General features: G+C 46.6%; 1 protein-coding gene across 3 annotated transcripts in view; it reads left to right on the forward strand.

Moving 5' to 3' along the window:
* Positions 1-640: 640 nt before the first annotated feature.
* The window catches only part of dnaaf9 (dynein axonemal assembly factor 9), a 33,935-nt gene continuing 13,028 nt past the window's right edge, over positions 641-21,547 (forward strand). For all 3 annotated transcript variants that reach the window (XM_061245336.1, XM_061245337.1, XM_061245339.1), the window contains exons 1-22: positions 641-749; positions 7,879-7,958; positions 9,476-9,601; positions 10,986-11,110; positions 11,313-11,409; positions 11,687-11,793; positions 11,942-12,019; positions 12,149-12,250; positions 12,546-12,601; positions 12,900-13,035; positions 14,235-14,316; positions 15,813-15,849; positions 16,107-16,191; positions 16,956-17,032; positions 17,146-17,190; positions 17,683-17,728; positions 17,859-17,970; positions 18,216-18,286; positions 19,808-19,858; positions 20,004-20,094; positions 20,320-20,423; positions 21,089-21,235. In XM_061245336.1, coding sequence (XP_061101320.1) covers positions 694-749; positions 7,879-7,958; positions 9,476-9,601; positions 10,986-11,110; positions 11,313-11,409; positions 11,687-11,793; positions 11,942-12,019; positions 12,149-12,250; positions 12,546-12,601; positions 12,900-13,035; positions 14,235-14,316; positions 15,813-15,849; positions 16,107-16,191; positions 16,956-17,032; positions 17,146-17,190; positions 17,683-17,728; positions 17,859-17,970; positions 18,216-18,286; positions 19,808-19,858; positions 20,004-20,094; positions 20,320-20,423; positions 21,089-21,235 — 1,911 coding nt within the window. In that variant the 5' untranslated portion in view covers positions 641-693. The remainder of the gene's footprint in view (positions 750-7,878; positions 7,959-9,475; positions 9,602-10,985; positions 11,111-11,312; positions 11,410-11,686; positions 11,794-11,941; positions 12,020-12,148; positions 12,251-12,545; positions 12,602-12,899; positions 13,036-14,234; positions 14,317-15,812; positions 15,850-16,106; positions 16,192-16,955; positions 17,033-17,145; positions 17,191-17,682; positions 17,729-17,858; positions 17,971-18,215; positions 18,287-19,807; positions 19,859-20,003; positions 20,095-20,319; positions 20,424-21,088; positions 21,236-21,547) is intronic.

Raw genomic sequence — 21,547 nt, forward strand, 5'->3', positions numbered from 1 at the left:
GGCTAGTACAACGGTAAACCTCGAGGAAGGCAGTCCACTGAACACCCATGTTAAAAAAACATTCACAGCGTTTACAGCCACCTTGTTGGAAAGTAATGTTATTTATTGTTAATGCTGGATATGGTTGGGGAGTAATGTTATTTATTGTTAATGCTTGCTATGGTAACGTTATTCACGTTATATATCTAACAATGTCATTTATCATACAGCTAACAAATTGATAGTTAACTCCTGAAAACGTATAATGTATTAAGTAGGTAATTTAAGTTTAGTTTAAAGGTTTTTTCTTCACTGGATAATTATACGAAGTATCTTCAAACCATAAAACCAATTTCATTTCCTGTGCGATTGCACTCAAGTTGCATGACCGCTGTCAAGGGACGCTAAAGGATTTTACCATTAGCAATTTAGGGAAGACTGTGTTGTATTCGTTCACATTGAATACAACACAGTGGCTGATACAGTCAATAAAGACGAAATATGTGAAGAAGCTGAATTAATATAAAATATAACAGCACTACTATCAGCGGAGATGAGAGTCAGGGAATCTAATGTAAAGAAAAATAAACTCAATGTTTGAAACTCCCTACTTTCTCAGAATGGTTTAGGCGGTTGTCATAGTCGGTCGTGGATTTGCGTTGGGCTTTTGGCAGGAGCCTCTAAAACGTTATTTTGAATGTATGAAAGCCGAACATGGCCGGGATACGGAGAAAAAACGGGAGATATCAATGCATGAGCACGGCCGTCGGGTAAAATTATCCTTATTTTTTAAGACTAAAGTTATTTTTAAATGTAGGACGAGATTATTCCTACGATATGCCTTGTATATCTGTGCTGCATTTGTTGTCGTTTTCGTTGCTAAGCCAGCCAGTGATCTACCTATGGATAAATAGCTAGCTAGCTAACAGTTACTGGTTGCTAGCATTGTCATTTGCTTAGTTCGCTAACCAGTTAGCTAGCTGTCCTTGCTGAATACAACAATGTCTAACGTTAGTGTAGCTTGCTGGCTGATTATACCGGTTCCCTTTTTAATTTATATAGCTAGCTAAGGTACCCTGCTAAAAATAAAAATTTGGCTAGTTATTGCCCCACAACCACCATACGAAAAAGGTGCGCGTTCTAATGTAGGCTAGCCTAATGTTGACCACTGCTAGCTCGGTCTTAATTAATTAGCCATCTCACTAGTCTAATTAGCTAGCGAATAATTTCAGTGCTCCATTTTTCATGTGGGGTCTAGTTAACGTTTGCTATTTTGTTAAATTAAAATTGTATTTCTAACCATTGGCTATCGAGGTTAACAATCAAGTTACATATCGTACTTAGTTAGCTAATGTTTGATAAGCTAGATAACATGAACATATCTAAAATATAATTAATGGTATAATTAAGGTAGGCTAGAGATTATTGGTTAGCTAGCGATAACGTTACATATCGTTACCGTTTACCGTTAGCTCAATTAGCTAACGATAGCTGTGACGTTAACCTGATTAAAGGTTAACTACGTCGTTCGCTACATATATGATATTATTACAAGGCAAAGGTTGCACATAGCCTACTTGGCAACTATAAACCAAGCAGATACGCGAATTGGTTTTAATAAGAGGAGGATCTATGCCAACATTAGCTACCGTATGTGATCATGGAGCTCGGCTAGCTGATGTTTTTGTGTTATATGGCAAGGGCGTTCTTTACGAATTGGTTTCGAATATCTCCCTCCGAGCAGCTTGGAAAATTCAGAAAATTTCACTTTGGCACATAAGTGCGGTCACGCACATTTGAATTTGATTTTCAGAGCGCACGTTGACCCAGTTCCACTGCGAGAATGAACTCATCTCAGCTGATTTAGTGCGCAATGCCAGAGACCAGACTGGCTACATGTTCTGACTTGCATGGGTTTCCCCTTTGTGTGATCGGGCTCATCTGAACAGGTTTTTATCGTCGAGATTTCGATGATATGCACGTACTGTAACCCGTATTAAATGTTCAATTCAGCCGTAAAGCTGGCACCCTTCACTCGCGATTTTATTGGGCAGATGTCATGCAATAAATGAGCCGGTGATTTGTGACTTGTTTAGGGACAGTTTGACCCTTTCCTTTTAATGTAATTCATTAGGATAATGTGAAGACGTTTGTTTGGAAGTTCACCATAAAAAGGAACTAAATCACAAGCCCATTTCAGGAATCAAATTACAATTCTATAATTATTAGATTTTGTGTGACAATATACCTTAGTATGTAATTTACCTTAGAAAGCTTTTGGATTCACAAAGCTTTCAATCTACGTTGAATGATAATAAAACAGTAATTTGGTTTAAACTTAAATTTTGTAGTTTAATCAGATGATACTACTCTAATACCATGTTGTGGGTATTTGGAAGGACACAGAACAGCTAGTTCAAAGTTGGTTTTGTGAGCTGCTGCCATGCATGAAGTAGAACATCTCCTGTTAGCATCTCCCAAACGTGCACTTAACTCACTATCCTCTCTATCCAAACATGCACTAAACTCACTATCCTCTCTATCCAAACATGCACTAAACTCACTATCCGAATGTGCACTGAACTTACTATCCTCTCTATCCAAACATGCATTAGACTCACGATTGTGACTATCCAAATGTGCGCCAAACTCACTATCCTCTCTATCCAAATGTGCATTAAACTCACTATTCTCTCTATCCAAACATGCACTAAACTCACTATCCTCTCTATCCGAACATGCACTAAACTCACTATCCAAACGTGCACTTAACTCACTTTTGTCACTATCCAAATGTGCACTGAACTCATTGTCCTCTCTATCCAAACGTGCATTAAACTCACTATCCTCTCTATCCAAACATGCACTAAACTCACTATCCTCTCTATCCAAATGTGCATTAAACTCACTATTCTCTCTATCCAGACATGCACTAAACTCACTATCCTGTCTATCCAAACATGCACTAAACTCACTATCCTCTCTATCCAAACATGCACTAAACTCATTATCGTGACTATCCAAATGTGCACTGAACTCACTATCCTCTCTATCCAAATGTGCATTAAACTCACTATCCTCTCTATCCAAACGTGCATTAAACTCACTATCCTCTCTATCCAAATGTGCACTGAACTCACTATCCAAACGTGCACCAAACTCACTATCCTCTCTATCCAAACATGCACTAAACTCACTATCCTCTCTATCCAAACGTGCATTAAACTCACTATCCTCTCTATCCAAATGTGCACTAAACTCACTATCCTCTCTATCCACACATGCATTAAACTCACTCTCCTCTATCCAAACATGCACTAAACTCACTGTCCTGTCTATCCAAACGTGCATTAAGCTCACAATCCTCACTATCCAAACGTGCATTAAACTCACTATCCTCTCTATCCAAACATGCACTAAACTCACTATTCTCTCTATCCAAACATGCACTAAACTTACTATCCTCACTATCCAAACATGCACTATCCTCACTATCCAAACACACTAAACTCACTATCGTTTTCCATTAAATTATTTTCTGCACTGCGCCACAAAGAGGTATCTTCTCTGCCTCTTGCGACCCAAACCAGGATGTGCAGGGAATGTGGGGCTGTTCTGCTTCTTTGTGGCTCCTAGACAAGGGGGACTAAAAGAATTCCAGCCCTTTTGACCCCAAACGTGCAGCAGCAAATGCTCCTCGAAATGACCTTTAAACCTTCCAAGCATCTTAGCAACTGTAAGCACACAACTTGAACAAAAAGACAAAAATATATCCAGACACACAGGCGATTTTTAACCTTTAACCTGTCAGTTTGATGAATTGTTTTTGCTGGTGGAAACTGCCGGGCAGTGTTTATTCCTGAACAGGATGGCAGTTTGTCTGAGGTACGAATGTTTCTGATGGTTGCTATGCGGCAACCATGGCTGTGGAATCATACTCAGTCCCAGCCAGGCAACAGAACTAACTTTATTGTCCACTGGCCACAATGGTTGGTGCATCCCAAGATTTTGTTTTACAAAAGAACAAGATTTTCAGGATAGAATAGGACCTCTGACCGATGGTGGATACAAGCCATTTTGGCTGTAAACAAGCTTACCATCCACAAATAAACTTTACTAGAATGTGACTGGTGTTCATTTCCCTGGCTGCTTTCAGTCCATTCCCCAAATAACTTTGATTTTGCATATTTACCCACAATCCTACATGGGGACTGTATGAGCCATCTCTGAGGTTCCTTCTTTCATACGATGGATCACATTTCACAACACAACCAGACAACCCAGTCCTGAAACTAAAGCCATCTCAGTCGTGTTCAGGTGTATTTGAGCTGCCTTGGAAACTCGACTGGGCTTAACTGAATCACAGGGCTGTAAATTGAAGATTAGCCTACTGCCCCATTGATTGTATACAAAGAGTATGACTGTGTTTGTTGCAGCAAGGGAGAATCTGTGTTCGCCCTCTCCCTCCTGTAGCCTATACTGAGGGAATGGCAGCTTGGTTACAGGCAGAGTCAGTGTCTTGCACACAAGATGGCTGGTTGCACAGAGAGACTGAGAAAACAGCTGTGAATTTGGCTCCGGTGAGCCGGAATGGCGGCCGTCTGCTCTCGATGTGCACTATCTACATGGGCTGGAAGGCAATGACTAGACGGCTCAAGCTAACGCAGGGTTTGTGGGGGGTTGGCTATGAGCACTCAGGCAGATATGCACATCTGCTGCCAATGCAGGGGAGGTTTCTTCACTGAGCCAGGACTGCAGGGGTCTGGGGAGGCCAGTCGGTGAGCAAATCCACTCAGCTACAGCGCCGATGAATCTGCCTCTCTAAAAACTAACCTCGGATTTAGTCCATTCTTAATTATGTTTTAATTCCGAGCTCAGAACACTGTACGAATTGTATTTCCAGAGATTAAGAGCCTTAATATGAGAAAATTGAATGAGGGAGAGAGACTCAAAGCCCTGGTCTCCATAAATCAGTTATTATTGCTCTGTAAACTGAACTGAAACTGGTAGACTGTGTGTCATAGTTTTTAGCAGTTTAGCTTCATGAACATAGCCTGTCAGACCAGACCAACAGAGAATATAATGCGGACAAAAACTTAATTCCCACAATGAATTCCTTGCATATCAAACTATCACATATTTTGTATGCCAAGATGATAATTGTACCAATGCATTACATGTCACCATCAGCCACTCTGCATAAACACTGACTGAACACTGCGTAAGCACTGCGTAAGCACTGCGTAAGCCCTGCGTGAACACTGCGTGAACACTGCATGAACACTGCATGAACACTGCTTAAACACTGCCTGAACACTGACTGATTGTGCGTGTTGGTCATTAAAACCCCCACCATGAGGCTGCAAGAGGAGGATGGGGATTGAGTCTGGTTCCTCTCTGAAAATCTTCACCAGGGAGTTTTTCCTGCCACTGTTTCCCTAGACTTGCTCTTGTGGGGGTTTCGGCTGGGGCTTTCTGTAAAGAGCATTGTGACAATTGTTTGTGAAATGAGCTAGACCAGGCATAGGCAGCCCTGGTCCTGGAGTGCCAGGGATGATTCTGGGTTTTGTTCCATCTGGTCAAAAGAGTTTACCAGATGATTCTGAACATACTAATATATGGACCAATTAAGGTTTGTTTTGTTGATTATGGATTCAAATGAGACGTGGGTTTCTTGTTGACTGATCTTGGCCAGTGTCATGCATTGTGCATTGTGGCTGTCATACAGGTTGACCCCTAGACAGATAGAATGACAGGATCTGCAGGACAAAGATGACAGTAGAAATGATAAAGATAGTCATGTTCCAGTGTGGCGGTGTTTCCCCTCTCCTCCCGTGATGGCAGTTTTGTCTCTGCTGGGCCTGGTCTAGCTCAAACAGACATGTTTAAAGGCCCACTTGCGTCAGCAATCCCTTCCTGGTTTTAGAATCTGAAATGCCCACAAAACTTTTGCAAAGGCCAGTGACGTAGGTCAAGGTCCCTAACCCTGCCCCCAGAGCACCCCAGAGCCCAATTGTCAGCTCTCTGTGCTAACATTTAGCGACGTCATCCAATAATTATGCAACAACATACGTCATGTCACGTGGGAGATCGTTTTATGAACAGCTCAGACAAATTTGACCAAAAGGTCAAAAAATGTGTTTTACTGGAGTCTGTATGGAACACAAATCAAAAGCTCCGTGACCTGAAAATCTGAAAAACTGTAAAACTATGCGCGTGGGCCTTTAAGGAGGAGGAGGATGGCACCCAGCCCTCTTTCGGCCACCCCTTCCGTTTATCCGAAATCCGGCGACCCTGAAAACCCGCAATCCTCCAAACAGCTGTACCCCCCCCCCCTCCTCCCCATCTCCGGCCCCCCAGAAATGCATCTGGGCACGGTGGATTAGGGAGCTGATCTGGAGGGGCTGAATGTCTCAGTGGTCCCACGCTGAGGCTGAGCATGAGCAGGGAGAGGAGAGGGGGTGTTTGAGCTGAGAAAGGGGGGTGAGCCTAAAGTGGCACTCCCTTCACCAGCCCTGCCACTTACTTGCTGGAGCGCTGATAATCAGATATTCTTGGCTTTCTCCAGGCACTGTCGAGCACAAAACATAAACTCCCCCTCCACCCCTCCGCCCCCCCTCACTTCCCGAGACTTCCCCATGAGATTCACACAGGCCCCTGGAGTCACGTGCGGGGCGGGCACGTGCAGAGCTTTTTCTGGCTCTGTGTGGGTTTGTGTTTTTTTACAGGCATTCCTTTAAGATTAGGAAATGCACACTTGCTGCACAGTTTGCGTTGCTGTTGTGGGTACGGCTGGTTTCTGGGTTTGGAATTTAGGTCATTCGGTGTGACTGCGCTCACGATTATGATTAGGAGCCTGGTTGGTATGACAGTCAGGTAAATGCTTTTGTTCCTGAAAGGTTACAGGTTATATCTCTCATAATAATAATGATAGCTTGCATTTTTATACTGGCTTTTCTCTCACTCAAAGTGCTTTACAGTGATGAGGGGGAAACTCGTCTCAACCACCACCAATCTGCAGTACCCACCTGGGTGATGCACGGCAGCCATTTTGTGCTAGAACGCTCACCACACACCAGCTGAGGTGGAGTGGGAGAGCCACTTCACCTGGGGGATGATTAGGCAGGTTGGGAGAGCCAGATTGGGAATTTCTGTTGCTATGTTGCTGTTACACCAGGTCCATAAGCTGAGTTGCTTCAGAAGAATATCTTGGAATATAGATTTTAGAGAGTATTAGTCTATATAATAATCAGTCTAACCTCTGTCACTGCTTACAGTTCTTAACCAATGCCTGCGTGTCCAGAAATGGGAGTTGAGGTGTGGATTTTTGCCGATGTTTGAATGTCTCCCAGTGTGAAAAGTCATTTATGAGATTTGGGTTTTTATGAAATGACCTCATTGTGTGATGAATTGTGTCCCTCTGCAATACTGTCAGACTGTCCGGTATTTAGTTTACGAGCATCAGGTCATGTGATCTTTGAAATATGACTTCATTTAATTCTCCATTATCCTGTGCGTAGGTGACTGGGTTGATTGATTGGCCTTCTTACATTTTCAAAGTCTTTTTTTTTTTTTCCTCCAAGGCGAGATTAGATGGGTATTGACGTAAATCACAGAACTGGAATGAGAGTCCATTTCTTGAGCTTCTGAGCTGCAGAATAGAAATCTTATTTGAGAGTTAACTTCTTCAGAAACCAGCGCTTGAAACAAAGACGGCCCTGTCCGTGGCCCTTGGTACGACCCGGTCGCCCCGTTAATCGTGCCATTGTGTGCCACGGGCGGACATCTTGGATAATGCGCGGTTTCCGCGACGATGTGCCAATGTGACAATAAGAGCCATTGTTAGGCCCAGACCCCTTGCAGACTGGTGAGGATCTCTCTCCTGCTCGTCTGTTTCAGATGCTCCCGCTTGCGTCAGGTCCAGTCTCTGCTCAGCGACGGCGGTAAAGGATCCCCAGATGCCATTTTGTGCACCCTAGGTGAGTCCTGCACCCATGTCCCCTTCAGACACCCCTGTAAAGCAACATGAGTTATTTAGTTGACACTATCCGAAGCAAAGGGACTTACGGTTGATTAGACTAAGAAGGGACCAATTCCTCCTGGAGCAACGTGGGGTTAGGGTCCTTGCTCAAGGGCCCAACAGCTGCATGGAGCTTACTGTGGCTACACTGGGGCTTGAACTACCTACCTTGTTGGTCCCAGTCAAGCACCTTAGCCACAAGGCTATAGGCTATGGCATCTTAGTCGTGAGGCTATTGGCTGTACTACATTAGCCACTAGACTACAGGCTGTAGCACCTTAGCCACTAGGCTATAGGCTGTAGCACCTTAGCCACTAGGCTATAGGCTGTAGCACCTTAGCGACTAGGCTATAGGCTGTAGCACCTTAGCCACTAGGCTACAGGCTGTAGCACCTTAGCCACTAGGCTACAGGCTGTAGCACCTTAGCCACTAGCCACTAGGCTACAGGCTGTAGTACCTCAGCCACTAGGCTACAGGCTGTAGCACCTTAGCCACTAGGCTATAGGCTGCCCACATCCGGCCAACCCTGCTCTGCAGGCTCTGATACCTCACCTTGTGACAACATTTTCATGTTATTTTAACACAGAAGATCGTTATGCATATAGTTAGTCTGATGTTATCTTAACACTGGGGGAATGGAGTGTATACAGGAAATTGCCTCAGGATCCTCTGACGATCACGATGGGAAGATTTTCATGTTGCGGCACAAACAGTCACCAGGGGCGGATGTGTGTGTCTTATGGAGACCTGACCAGCTGTGGTGCACTCCTGCCCCCTGGTGGCCTCCTGAAGTGCATCGTTGTTCTTACTAGACTTCACAGTTTTTAATGTATGTTTCCTGAGAAAAATAAACACGTAATATTTTCGGTTGTAATTATTTACATCCATCCATCCATCCATCCATTATCCTAACCCGCTTATCCTGAACAGGGTCGCAGGGGGCTGGAGCCTATCCCAGCATACATTGGGCGAAAGCCAGGAATACACCCTGGACAGGTCGCCAGTCCATCACAGGGCACACACACCATTCACTCACACACTCATACCTATGGGCAATTTAGACTCTCCAATCAGCCTATCCTGCATGTCTTTGGACTGTGGGAGGAAACCGGAGTACCCGGAGGAAACCCACGCAGACACGGGGAGAACATGCAAACTCCGCACAGAGAGGCCCTGGCCGACGGGGATTCGAACCCAGGACCTCCTTGCTGTGAGGCGGCAGTGCTACCCACTGCACCATCCGTGCCGCCCTAATTATTTACATGCAACCAGATATTGCTGCACTCAAGTGCCAATAAGATATTAAAGCAGATATTATATTGAGAATTTAATGAACTGTATAAAATGAATCTGTTCGTATGTTCAGCCTCTGGAATATCTGGATGTACGGTGGATGTGATGTCATTGCCGAGGCTCGGTGTGATGTCACTGTGATGTCACGCATGCCAGTGACGGGTCTGGTCCTCTCCCTGCAGGGATCGACAGCAGGTACAACGAGGGCTGCAGTGAGCTGGCCAACTTCCTGTTCTTTGGGCTGTACAGCCAGAGCCAGCCGCAGCTGGGCCGCTACTGCGAGGAGTTCCCCGAGGAGGTGCTGGACGGTGAGCACACCCTGGGTTATCTTTTCTCACACTAATGCAGTCTTCACAGACAAAACCAAGGCTAAAACCAAGACAAGACATTCAGAACCGTTTCTTCTTTAACCAATGAATCTATCAGGACACATCTGGGCAACAAGAAACACCTGTCAGTCACATGGTCCAATACTTTTGCTCACCTAAAAATTGGGTGGTCTAGGTGATATGTTCTAAGTTCTAGATAAGTCTAGATCAAAATAAGGTAAGGAAATAAAAGCTGAAATTCGGATCTGTCATCTCACGTACATCTTTTGACCTCAAACTCAATTGTCTTCAGTGTATAGCAAAAACAAAGGAATTGACCTTGCTGTTCCTATACTTCTGGACTGTATATGGCCACTGGTTCTCTCTCCTGCTGAAACCTTCTCCTGTCTCATTAAACAGTGACTAATGGTGGGTAACTAATGCCATAGTCTCCCACTAGTATACCAGATTCATTCTGTGTCTTTGTGGCCCGTTAGGTGCTTGGGGAAGTCGCACTAAAGAACCTAGCTGAGTTCTTATAATAGAGAACAGGTCCTGAGACACCCATAATGAAGAGATGTAATTCTTTAAACCAATCAGTCCCTGGCATGTCCAACTCTGCCTGGTGGAAATGAAACCAGGCACTGTGTCGGCACTCAGTTCTACACTACACGCAGTTTGAATGGTGGTTAAAAAATGTCAAAATTGTTCAAAATGACTGTGTACCCCAGCTGTGGTTCCTTACGGTATTGGAGCACTGTAAAATATTTCCCCCAAGGACCCAGTGTGTACAGTGCAGTGTGTTGAAGCTTGTGACTTTGTCTGAAATGAGCTAATCGAGCAAATTGATTAATTAAAGGCAGAAGCAGATCAGCCTAAACTGTTGAGTGTCCTAATGGATGCAGTGCTGTGCGCCTCCAGTAGATGGCGCTGTGTCTCTTCGGTTAGACTGACTCCGTAACCCGAGGGAGCCAGGTGCTGTCTTTGTGCCGCTGAGAGAGCGTTGCTCCGCCAGAATTGAATTCTGGGATTACTCTCATTTTCCTCACCGAACAGCTGCACAGAGATTGAAAATTGCACCCTGTTCTGCAGACAAAAGATGGCCTTGTGTTATAAAAAAAAAAAAGATATATATTTATTCTCTCCTGGGGAAATAACATTCTGTCCGTCTAAAGAAAAGAGAAATGAAGTTTTTCCCCCTGAAAAAAGAAAGCACTTAAGTGTGAAATGAGTGAGCAGGCCTTGTCACCAGGGATCCGCAGCCACAGGGAGATGTGAGTGCAGTGTGCTTCTGAAAGAATGAGTGTTTATGAAAGCAGCACAGAGGCTGAGTTGTAGGTTAGGCTCTCCGGGCGGATCTGACCTGGCGGGGTTTCTCCTGCAGATGTGATCTTGCTGATTACAGCGGAGAGCGTGCACCTGTACTGTAACCCGGTCAACTACAGATCCCTCCTGCCCTACGTCTCCCACTGGAGAAACCTGCATCTGCACTGCATGACCGAGAGTGAGGTGAGGCCTGGGTGTGTGTGTGCGTGCGTGTGTGTGAGTTTGTGTGCATGCGTGTGTGTGTGTGTGTGTGTGTGTGTGTGAGTTTGTGTGCATGCGTGTGTGTGTGTGTGTGTGTGTGTGTGTGTGTGTGTGTGTGTGTGTCTGTCAGTCTGTTGTGTCTAGGGTTGTGTCTAACAGCAGCACTCTGTGTCTCCATGTTCAGTATGAAGACGAGGAGGCAGCTGAAGAGTTTAAGATCTCCAGCTTCGTCCACATGGTGCAGGACTGCGGCCGCATCGGAGTGCCCTACAGCTCTCAGGGTAAACACGCCCCTGTGCCCTACAGCCCCCAGGGTAAACACGCCCCTGTGCCCCACAGCTCCCAGGGTAAACGCGCCCCTGCGGCCTCAAGGATAAACCCTAAAGCCATGATACCAGAGTCAATACAGTAATACAGAGGTCCTAATACAACACATTCATACATTTTTAAGCTGACTGAAAGGGTTAATTCTGTAAGTTCCCTTCGTCATGCTGCAGCAGTGTCTGCGTTAGCGGATTCTCTCCCTGCGGTAACCCTGTGCTGGTGTACTGTTCACAGGACACGTGCAGAAGTTTGACATGTTCATGGTGGAGAAGTGGCCCATCATCCAGGCCTTCGCTCTAGATGGCATCGGAGGTGGAGGGTTTTTCACCATGAAGCACAAGGTAGCCAACCGCTCTGGGGCATCATGTCATTTTTCACATTAAACTAAAACGTGCTATTTAAATAGTGTATTAATGCTCCTGTCTGTACCCTGTGTGTACCCTGTCTGTTTCCTGTCTGTACCCTGTGTCTTTTCTGGTTGTGTCTCAGCTGGTTGACGTGAGTGAGAAGCTGTGGAAGATTTACAGCAGGATGGATCCTGTTTCCCTGGAGATACTGCTGACTGAGGTACTACTGGTCTCTGTGTTCATACTGAGATGCTGAATGCTGATTGGCTGTATCTGCCCAGTGGGCGGTGCTCTGGAGTGTGAGTGCTGATTGGCTGTATCTGCCCGGTGGGCGGTGCTCTGGTTGCAGGACCTGCAGGCCTTTGAGAAGCAGTGGGCGGGATTCTTCTGCAGCATGGACCTAGAGAGCCACTCCTCCGTCCTGGAGCTCTCTGAGGCACAGGCTGGGGAGGTGAGCAGGCCCTGCACACATCATCAACCTGCGCCACGTCCTGCAGGAACAGGATTACGCACTTATACATCCACTTCTGCACACATCATCACCCTGAGCCACGTCCTGTAGAGACAGGATTTCACGATTAGCCACTGCGCGTGTTTCATCTGATAGCCTTAACCATACTGATTTACTGTTAGTTCCCAATGCCACAGTGGAGGAGTCATGGACCAATCAGAATGCATAATGTTGCCAGGTGCTGGATCTCTTCAGGGGGATTGGCCCTAACTCTGTTTTCTGCTTGAATCCACAGCCGTTCAGAAGCTATTTCTCCCACGGTCTGATCTCCAGCCACATCACTGACAAAAGGTGAGCCCTGCTTCCTGTTCCGCATTCACCACTTACACCTGATGTCACTTCCTGGGTCACACTTTGCAATAAGGACACAGGAATGCCAATTCATATGTGGTATCTGCTCACCAATACACTCACCAAGCACTTTATTAGGAACATTTTCACTTTTTTACACCTACTTATTCATGCGATTATTTAATCAGCCAAGTGTGTACTTCCTGTATGTGCCACTGTGTGTGGTGTTAGCAGTGCTGGTGTCTAATCTCAGTCTGAGACGGTGACCTCCTGGTGACCCTCTCTCGCCCCGCTGCAGGAAGGGCCGCCAGCCCTTCGTTCTGTTCGGGAGCCACTCCTCCAGAGAGGACCTGCAGAGCTACTGCTTCACATTCCCTTCCGAGGGCCACCAGGTCCGCAACACGGGGGCCCAGGGGGGCCCCGCCAAGCACATGGTGAGAACCCCCCCAAACCCCCAACCCTCAGTCCTCACTCTGACTGTCTGTAACACGTCACCCCCCACATCAAACACACAGACCCCCAACCCTCAGTCCTCACTCTGACTGTCTGTAACACGTCACCCCCCACATCAAACACACAGACCCCCAACCCTCAGTCCTCACTCTGACTGTCAGCAACACGTCCACCCCCCACATCAAACACACAGACCCCCAACCCTCAGTCCTCACTCTGACTGTCAGCAACACGTCCACCCCCCACATCAAACACACAGACCCCCAACCCTCAGTCCTCACTCTGACTGTCAGCAACACGTCCACCCCCCACATTAAACACACAGACCCCCAACCCTCAGTCCTCACTCTGACTGTCAGCAACACGTCACCCCCCCACATCAAACACACAGACCCCCAACCCTCAGTCCTCACTCTGACTGTCAGCAACACGTCCACCCCCCACATTAAACACACAGACCCCCAACCCTCAGTCCTCACTCTGACTGTCTGCAACACGTCCACCCCCCCACATCAAACACACAGACCCCCAACCCTCAGTCCTCACTCTGACTGTCAGCAACACGTCACCCCCCCACATCAAACACACAGACCCCCAACCCTCAGTCCTCACTCTGACTGTCAGCAACACGTCCCCCCCACATAAAACACACAGACCCCCAACCCTCAGTCCTCACTCTGACTGTCTGCAACACGTCCCCCCCCACATCAAACACACAGACCCCCAACCCTCAGTCCTCACTCTGACTGTCTGCAACACATCACCCCCCACATCAAACACACAGACCCCCAACGCTCAGTCCTCACTCTGACTGTCTGCAACACGTCCACCCCCCACATCAAACACACAGACCCCCAACCCTCAGTCCTCACTCTGACTGTCTGCAACACGTCCACCCCCCACATCAAACACACAGACCCCCAACCCTCAGTCCTCACTCTGACTGTCAGCAACACGTCCACCCCCCACATCAAACACACAGACCCCCAACCCTCAGTCCTCACTCTGACTGTCAGCAACACGTCCCCCCCCCACATCAAACACACAGACCCCCAACCCTCAGTCCTCACTCTGACTGTCAGCAACACGTCCACCCCCCACATCAAACACACAGACCCTCCCAATCAATGCATATTGATTCATGAGAGTTACTCACAATCTCTCTCTCTCACTCTCTCAGCTGATCCAGTGTGTGGGACCCAAGGGCCCACTGGCCTGCTCTCGGACCTATTTCTTCGGCACAACCCACATCCCTTACCTAGGTACCGCCACCGTTCCCGAAACACGTCAACCCGCTAACCCGCCAAATTCACACCGGCCTGCCTGAGGTGTCCCAGCAGGGTCAGAGAGTGAGGCTCCACAGGATCACACACAGAACGTACAGTGGGCTCCATAATGTTTTGGACAAAAACTGTTTTTTTCCTTTATTTGTGGGGGACCATGTACAAAAGGTGGTGTTATGCTTAACTAATACAGTGATGTTTGATTACAAATAATACGTCTTTGTCCCAAACATTATGGAGCTTACTGTATGCTCAGTGGTGTGGGCCAATCATTTTTTTGTGAAGTGGAGTTCAACTTATTTTAATTGGTTGAAATAGTGACTGGCAGATTTGTGTTATTCCACCTGGTATTGGGGCTTCTGAAACCTCACCCCCCTGCTTTGTTTATTTGGGGTGGGGGGTGGGGGGGGCAGGCAGGGGAGGGGTGTTTTTGGCAGCTCAGTATGTGATTTCAAAGTCCAGGGCAGGACAATACAGGGAAGCTGCTCACTCTGGACCTATTCTTCTTACTGGTCCCTGGGGGCCTGAACACGTGGCCCCTCAGAGTCACCAAAGCAGCCACGGCTGCTTTATGGCCCCTGCTCATATTTTGACACACTCTGCTCATATTGTGAAACACTCTGCTGCTCATATGGTGATACACACTGCTGCTCATATGGTGATACACACTGCTCATATGGTGATACACACTGCTCATATGGTGATACACACTACTCATATGGTGATACACACTACTCATAGGGTGATACACACTGCTCATATGGTGATACACACTGCTGCTCATATGGTGATACACACTGCTCATATGGTGATACACATATGGTGATACACACTACTCATATGGTGATACACACTACTCATAGGGTGATACACACTGCTCATATGGTGATACACACTGCTGCTCATATGGTGATGCACACTGCTCATATGGTGATACACACTACTTATATGGTGACACACTCTGCTCATATGGTGATACACACTGCTCATAGGGTGATACACACTGCTCATAGGGTGATACACACTGCTCATATGGTGATACACACTGCTCATATGGTGATACACACTGCTCATAGGGTGATACACACTACTCATATGGTGATACACACTGCTCATATGGTGATACACACTGCTCATATGGTGATACACACTACTTATATGGTGATACACACTGCTGCTCATATTGTGATACACACTGCTGCTCATGTCATACATGCTGCTAATGTCATGATACACACTGCTCATATGGTGATACACACTGCTCATATGGTGATACACACTACTTATATGGTGATACACACTGCTCATATCGTGTTACACATCTGCTTTGTCACAGTGTGAATTGGATGGTGACCATTTGTGTTGTTACATATTTTACAACCTGACCCTTGTATCATGACGTGTTGGGTACGGTATTAAGGAGGCTGCTGGTGAGTTAATAGTGTGTAGAGTTACCTGCTGTTTGTTGGTTCCAGGCAAAGACAATGAGCAACACAAGAAGACTGAACTAATGTAAGTACATTGTATGTGTGTGCATCTGTTTTTATGTGTGTTTTGTGTGTGTTTTTCATGTGTGTGTGTGTGTGTGTGTGCATGTGCATGTGTGTCTTTGTGTATTGTTTTTCTGCTGTGTGTTCGTGCGTGTCTGTATTTGCGTAATGTTTCTCTGTTTTGTGTGTGTGTGTGTGTGTGTGTGTTTGTTTGTGTATTTGTGTATTGTTTTTCTGCTTTGTGTGTGTGTGTGTGTAATTGCTGAAGAATATCTCCAGGCTCCTGTCCCGGCTGTATGAAGCGTCGGTGGAGGCGGTGTTTGCGGGTATTAAGTGCTACTCCTGCACCAGCAGTGCTGCCAAGGTGAGCCTCCTGCTAAAACACGGTGCCATCACCATGGCAACAACCGCCTGGCAGCGCAGTGCCGTCACCATAGCAACAACCGCCTGGCAACACAGTGCCACCACCATAGCAACAACCACCTGCCAAAACAGTGCCATCACTGTGGCAGCAATCACCTGGCAACACACAATGCCATTATCATAGCAACAACCACCTAGCAATGCACAGCGCCATCACCATAGCAACAACCACCTGGCGACACACAATCCAAACACCACAGCACCGCTTGTGGTTTATACAGGCATCGTATCACATTTCAAAAATTTGCCTTAAACTAATAATGCTCTGCAAAATGGCTTATAGTGAAGACCATTTCAATGCTTTTTAATCCAGTCCTTTTTCATATCGCAACCATCTATGTGGTTCTGTGTAATGAGTTCCTCTCAAGAAATATATGTTTATGTATATATTCAATTATTCCATTAACCCTTTCAGTCCCTAGCCCAATATGAAGTGGCTCCACCCAAATCCATAGAGGTTTTGGCTATGGTTGAGAAAAGTGTAGTGCAGTTTTAATAGGGGCTCAAAACAGTCGTATAGCAGCCATTTTGATTGGTCGAAAAGGTCAAAGGTTGAGAGTACCATATGGTTTTATGGTCGTTACGCTTGAGTGTCATATGACACTCTAGGGGTTGAAAAGGTTAAGTTTGTGTTGTGTTGAGCAGTTGTGTAAGCTCTCTGCTTGCGTGTTTATTGCAAACAATTTTACAATTTCCATTTCACAGACCAAAGACGTGGCTGAGCTGACATTCCAGAGGACTTTGGACATCTTCAACCTGAGCGAATACAAGAACATTCTCAGGTAATGCTACTCTCTCTGAAGCACATTCCTCGCGTTTTAACACCGCTTCTTCCAGTGTTGTTGTGTAGAATAACAGACCTGCTCGGACTCTAAAGTGAATGTTTTACTTGCAGATCCAAAACCACCTTTGACATCCAGGCTGTGAACAACGAAGGAAGGTGGGTCTTTACACTTCCTGTCTTCTTATGTTCCTAATTAAACAATTCTATTTACGATTGAATGAAACATTTTCCCAAATATATTGACTGTTTTTAGTTGAAATGTAAAGATGGACTCATCAAAACTTTCCCCTAGCTTGGGTATTGCATGCTGATTCCTTGTAAGAATTGCCTTGTGTGTAGAATGAAAAATAATTCCTGGCTTGCTTGTGTTCCTGGTAGTTATTGTCTGTTTTCTCATATTCTGACATTTATAGACCAATAAGTGGGGCTATTAAAAGCCCATTCTTGGTTGCTGGTAGGATGTGTATGATCTCTTCTTTTGGGTTAAAGTCTCTTCCTGTTTGAAATGCCTGCCTGTGTGGGTCTTTGTATTGCAGGGTTTTATGGGATTGTTGTGCAGGATGATTAGCCCTCCCTTAGGAGAGTTTCATGGTCGTATGTAGCCGTATTGTCTCCGAGATCTCATTGTTTTCGTCTTTTCGCTTTTAGAATCGTCCCTCTGGACGATGAGGAGAGCCGGTTCTTGGTGAAAACAGTAAGTCCTGTTTTTTTCTGTAGTGCACTAGCATGCTTACAATTAAGAGCAAGCTTTTGTCTTGTATCGCTCGTTAATGCAAGCTTAAGAACATTCTAATCACATATTTGTGACCTCACTGTTCTCGCAGGCCTCCATGATGGTTCACGATGTTCCGGACCTGCAGTTTGGACGTGGGAACCTGGGATCTGTAGTCTTCTCTGAATCCTTTCTGGAGTCCACCGTGTACATCCAGGAGCCAGGCAGGGCCCTCTTTCTCTCTCTCTCTCTCTCTCTCTCTCCCAGGGATGGTTATGTTACTATAGAGTATATGACATATAGAGACAGCGATGCCAGTAGAAACCTATGGGGGACAATTCCATTACCAGTTTTTGAAATTATATACTGTTACTATTTTAGTTGGGGTTATCCTTCTTGGTGTGGACGGGCCTTTGCGCAGAGCCGCGGGGGTGTTTGTGTCCGCTCACGGTTACTCTCTCTCCTGCAGACAGCAGCGTTTCCTCAGACAGCTGTTTCACCATCCTGACCGCCGGCGTTCCGCGATACGTCTCCTGGCTGGTGAGTCCTGACCTCTGACCTCTGGACACAGCGACCTTTAATGTTTCACCCCGCTCTCACTGAATGAGTGACAGGGAGCGTACTGATGAATCATCAGCCCCGCTGCATGAATCTGCCCCTTTAACGCCAGTTATATGCTGGCCGTACTCAGATCTGAACCCCAGTCCACAGTGTGCGACTGCATGGAGGGAAAGTCTGATGACTTAGCCAGGCGCCTCCATGGCGCTTATCTCTGCTTATAAGTACATTAAGTCATTTTTGTGTTTTACTTTCTACATTCCTATATTCATTATTATCCTCATCAGCATCTGTCTTCCTACAGCTGCAGTCTACCATAACTGTAGATATCTGTACTTAATATAACTTCCGTTTGTATCACAATGCTTACTGCCGCACCCAGTTTGTATCACTATCTCAAAAACAATCTGTGGTGTTGGGAGGGCCAGTAGGGGGCACTCTTTTCCCTGGACCCAATAAAAAATAAAGCCTAGTGCTGCAGCTCAGTTTATATGAATCACTGTGGTCATTTTACAACCATAGGGCTCTTTTACAAAAATTTACCTTGGTGTGCTGGTCGCATTCCCTGAGAATAGCCTCTCTACATCTGCCCAATCAGGAGTGATGATTTGGTTGTCCCATGATCCTTTCCTTTCATTCCCCATGCTCTCTGACTGCTCAGTTCTCATTTTACTTGCCTTTTTGGGTCAATTAAAAACAAAAAAAAAAGCAGCCAAGCTCTGTTTTACTGGACGCTCTTAAGCCGAGCTATGGTACATGGTGTATGGTAACAGCAGTGTTTGTGTGTCCATTCCCATACTGCTGATCAGTGTTTGTGTGTCCATTCCCACACTGCTGATCAGTGTCTGGGAACAGCAGTGTTTGTGTCCTTTCCCACACTGCTGATCAGTGTTTGGTAACAGCGGTGTTTGTGTGTCCATTCCCACACTGGTGATCAGTGTTTGGTAACAGCAGTGTTTGTGTGTCCATTCCCACACTGGTGATCAGTGTCTGGGAACAGCAGTGTTTGTGTCCATTCCCAAACTGGTGATCAGTGTTTGGTAACAGCAGTGTTTGTGTCCATTCCCAAACTGCTGATCAGTGTTTGGTAACAGCAGTGTTTGTGTCCATTCCCAAACTGCTGATCAGTGTTTGGTAACAGCAGTGTTTGTGTCCATTCCCACACTGCTGATCAGTGTTTGGTAACAGCAGTGTTTGTGTCCATTCCCACACTGCTGATCAGTGTTTGGTAACAGCAGTGTTTGTGTGTCCTTTCCCACACTGCTGATCAGTGTTTGGTAACAGCAGTGTTTGTGTGTCCTTTCCCACACTGCTGATCAGTGTTTGGAAGCAGCATAAATGTGACTCTTGAGTGCCTGGGCTTTGATTGGTGCAATTATGAGGCTGTGATTGTCACACGCAGCTCTAGATGATGATAGGCTGTGAAGTCCCATTCTGCCTTGTGTGTGCTGAGTGTTTCAGGATGGCATTCAGTGTTGGATAACCCCGCTCTGTGTGTTACAGGTGGAGGAGTCAGATGTGAGACTCTCAAACCAAGCCCAACGCCTGCTGAAGGTACGGATCTGACTTACTCGCTAGTGTGTACTTAGAGTAAAGGTGTAGTTGACTCCCATGTTCCATACGTCCGTGTGTGTGTGCGTGTGCGCACACAGGAGGAAGAGGGTAGGTTATACTGATCTGAGTGTGTTTGTGTGTGCAGGAGGAAGAGGGCACATGTTTGGGGACTCCTCTCTCTGTGGGGGAGACCGCTGTGGTGTTCTCCAACAGCCTGCTGTGTGCACCTGAGGAAGGTGAGGGTATCCCCCATTCACACGTCCTCCATCCCCCTACATCTCACCTGTATGTCCATACCTATCCCTGTTTTATTTCACCTCTGTAACGTTCCCATATTTCATATTTCCCATATTTCAGCTGTCTTTAACGTTCCCATATTTCCGCTGTTTTTAGCGTACCCATATTTCACCATCACTTCTCACTGAATTAAAAAGAGATTGTTAATGTCCTATTTGTTGTAGGTAAAATCAGTTTCTTCTCGGAGGGGATCCTGTTTGTGCACCCTCGATACGGGAGCGTCACGCTGTCCAAGAACCTCATCAGCGCGCTCAAGATCTACGACGGGGTAGGCAAATGGGCTGCGTTCATATAGCGCCGTACAATTAATGCCTCTCATTCACATACGCTCATGCCATGCATGGCACCGACCAGCTCGAGATTAGGTGTCTTACTCAGGGGCACCTAGACATACCTAAGGGAGCAGGGGATCGAATCGACAACCTTTCCGACTGCCAGAGACCTGAGCTAATGCCAGAGACCTGAGCTAATGCCAGAGACCTGAGCTTTGTGGGAGGGGGGCCCGGCCATTGTGTGAAGTGTTTGTTTAGACGGGACTTGGGTGTGGGCGGGTCGGTCGCTGGGCTCTTTGGACAAAGCAAAGCCCAAACTCCCTCTCGTCCTGGAGAGAGATGGATCACCTTGGCCTGTCAATCCCATCAGCCCCTGGGGCAGCTAAAATAGCCGCTCGGTTCTCCATTAGCTTGTGTGGGAAAGGACAAACAAGGCCTGATAAATCTGAGAGATTGATTGTATCTGTATTGCAACAGCTGTTATCTGTGTTTGTGTGAATGTGGGGCAGCCTGTAGCATATTAGCTGAAACGTTGGTGGTTCAAGCCCCAGTGTAGCCACGATAAGATCTGCACAGCTGTTGGGCCCTTGAACAAGGCCCTTAACCCTGCATTGCTCCAGTGTGCGTGTGTGTACATTTACGGATGTATGTGTCTCTGCAGGACTCCTCCAGCTCTGCTACGTCTCTGTTTGTGGAGTACAGGAGCGCCCTGCTCCCCCACCTGCCACTGCAGCTCCACAGCGCCTCTCACTGTCTGGCCTTCGCCCTGCAGCCAAAGTCCCGCAGCTACAGGGCCTTTTACTCGCAGGTGCAGAGGCTTATGGATGTTGCAGATGCTGTCATTGTGTCTTGTGGGGACATTATTTGTGCTGTAGGCTCTAGCAGTGTGTTTGTGGGGACATTGTGTGTGCTGTAGGCTCTAGCGGTGTGTTTGTGGGGACATTGTGTGTGCTGTAGGCTCTAGCGGTGTGTTTGTGGGGACATTGTGTGTGCTGTAGGCTCTAGCGGTGTGTTTGTGGGGACATTGTGTGTGCTGTAGGCTCTAGCGGTGTGTTTGTGAGGACATTGTGTGTGCTGTAGGCTCTAGCGGTGTGTTTGTGAGGACATTGTGTGCTGTAGG

This window comes from Conger conger, chromosome 6 (assembly GCF_963514075.1).
Source record: "Conger conger chromosome 6, fConCon1.1, whole genome shotgun sequence".
NCBI lineage: Eukaryota > Metazoa > Chordata > Actinopteri > Anguilliformes > Congridae > Conger > Conger conger.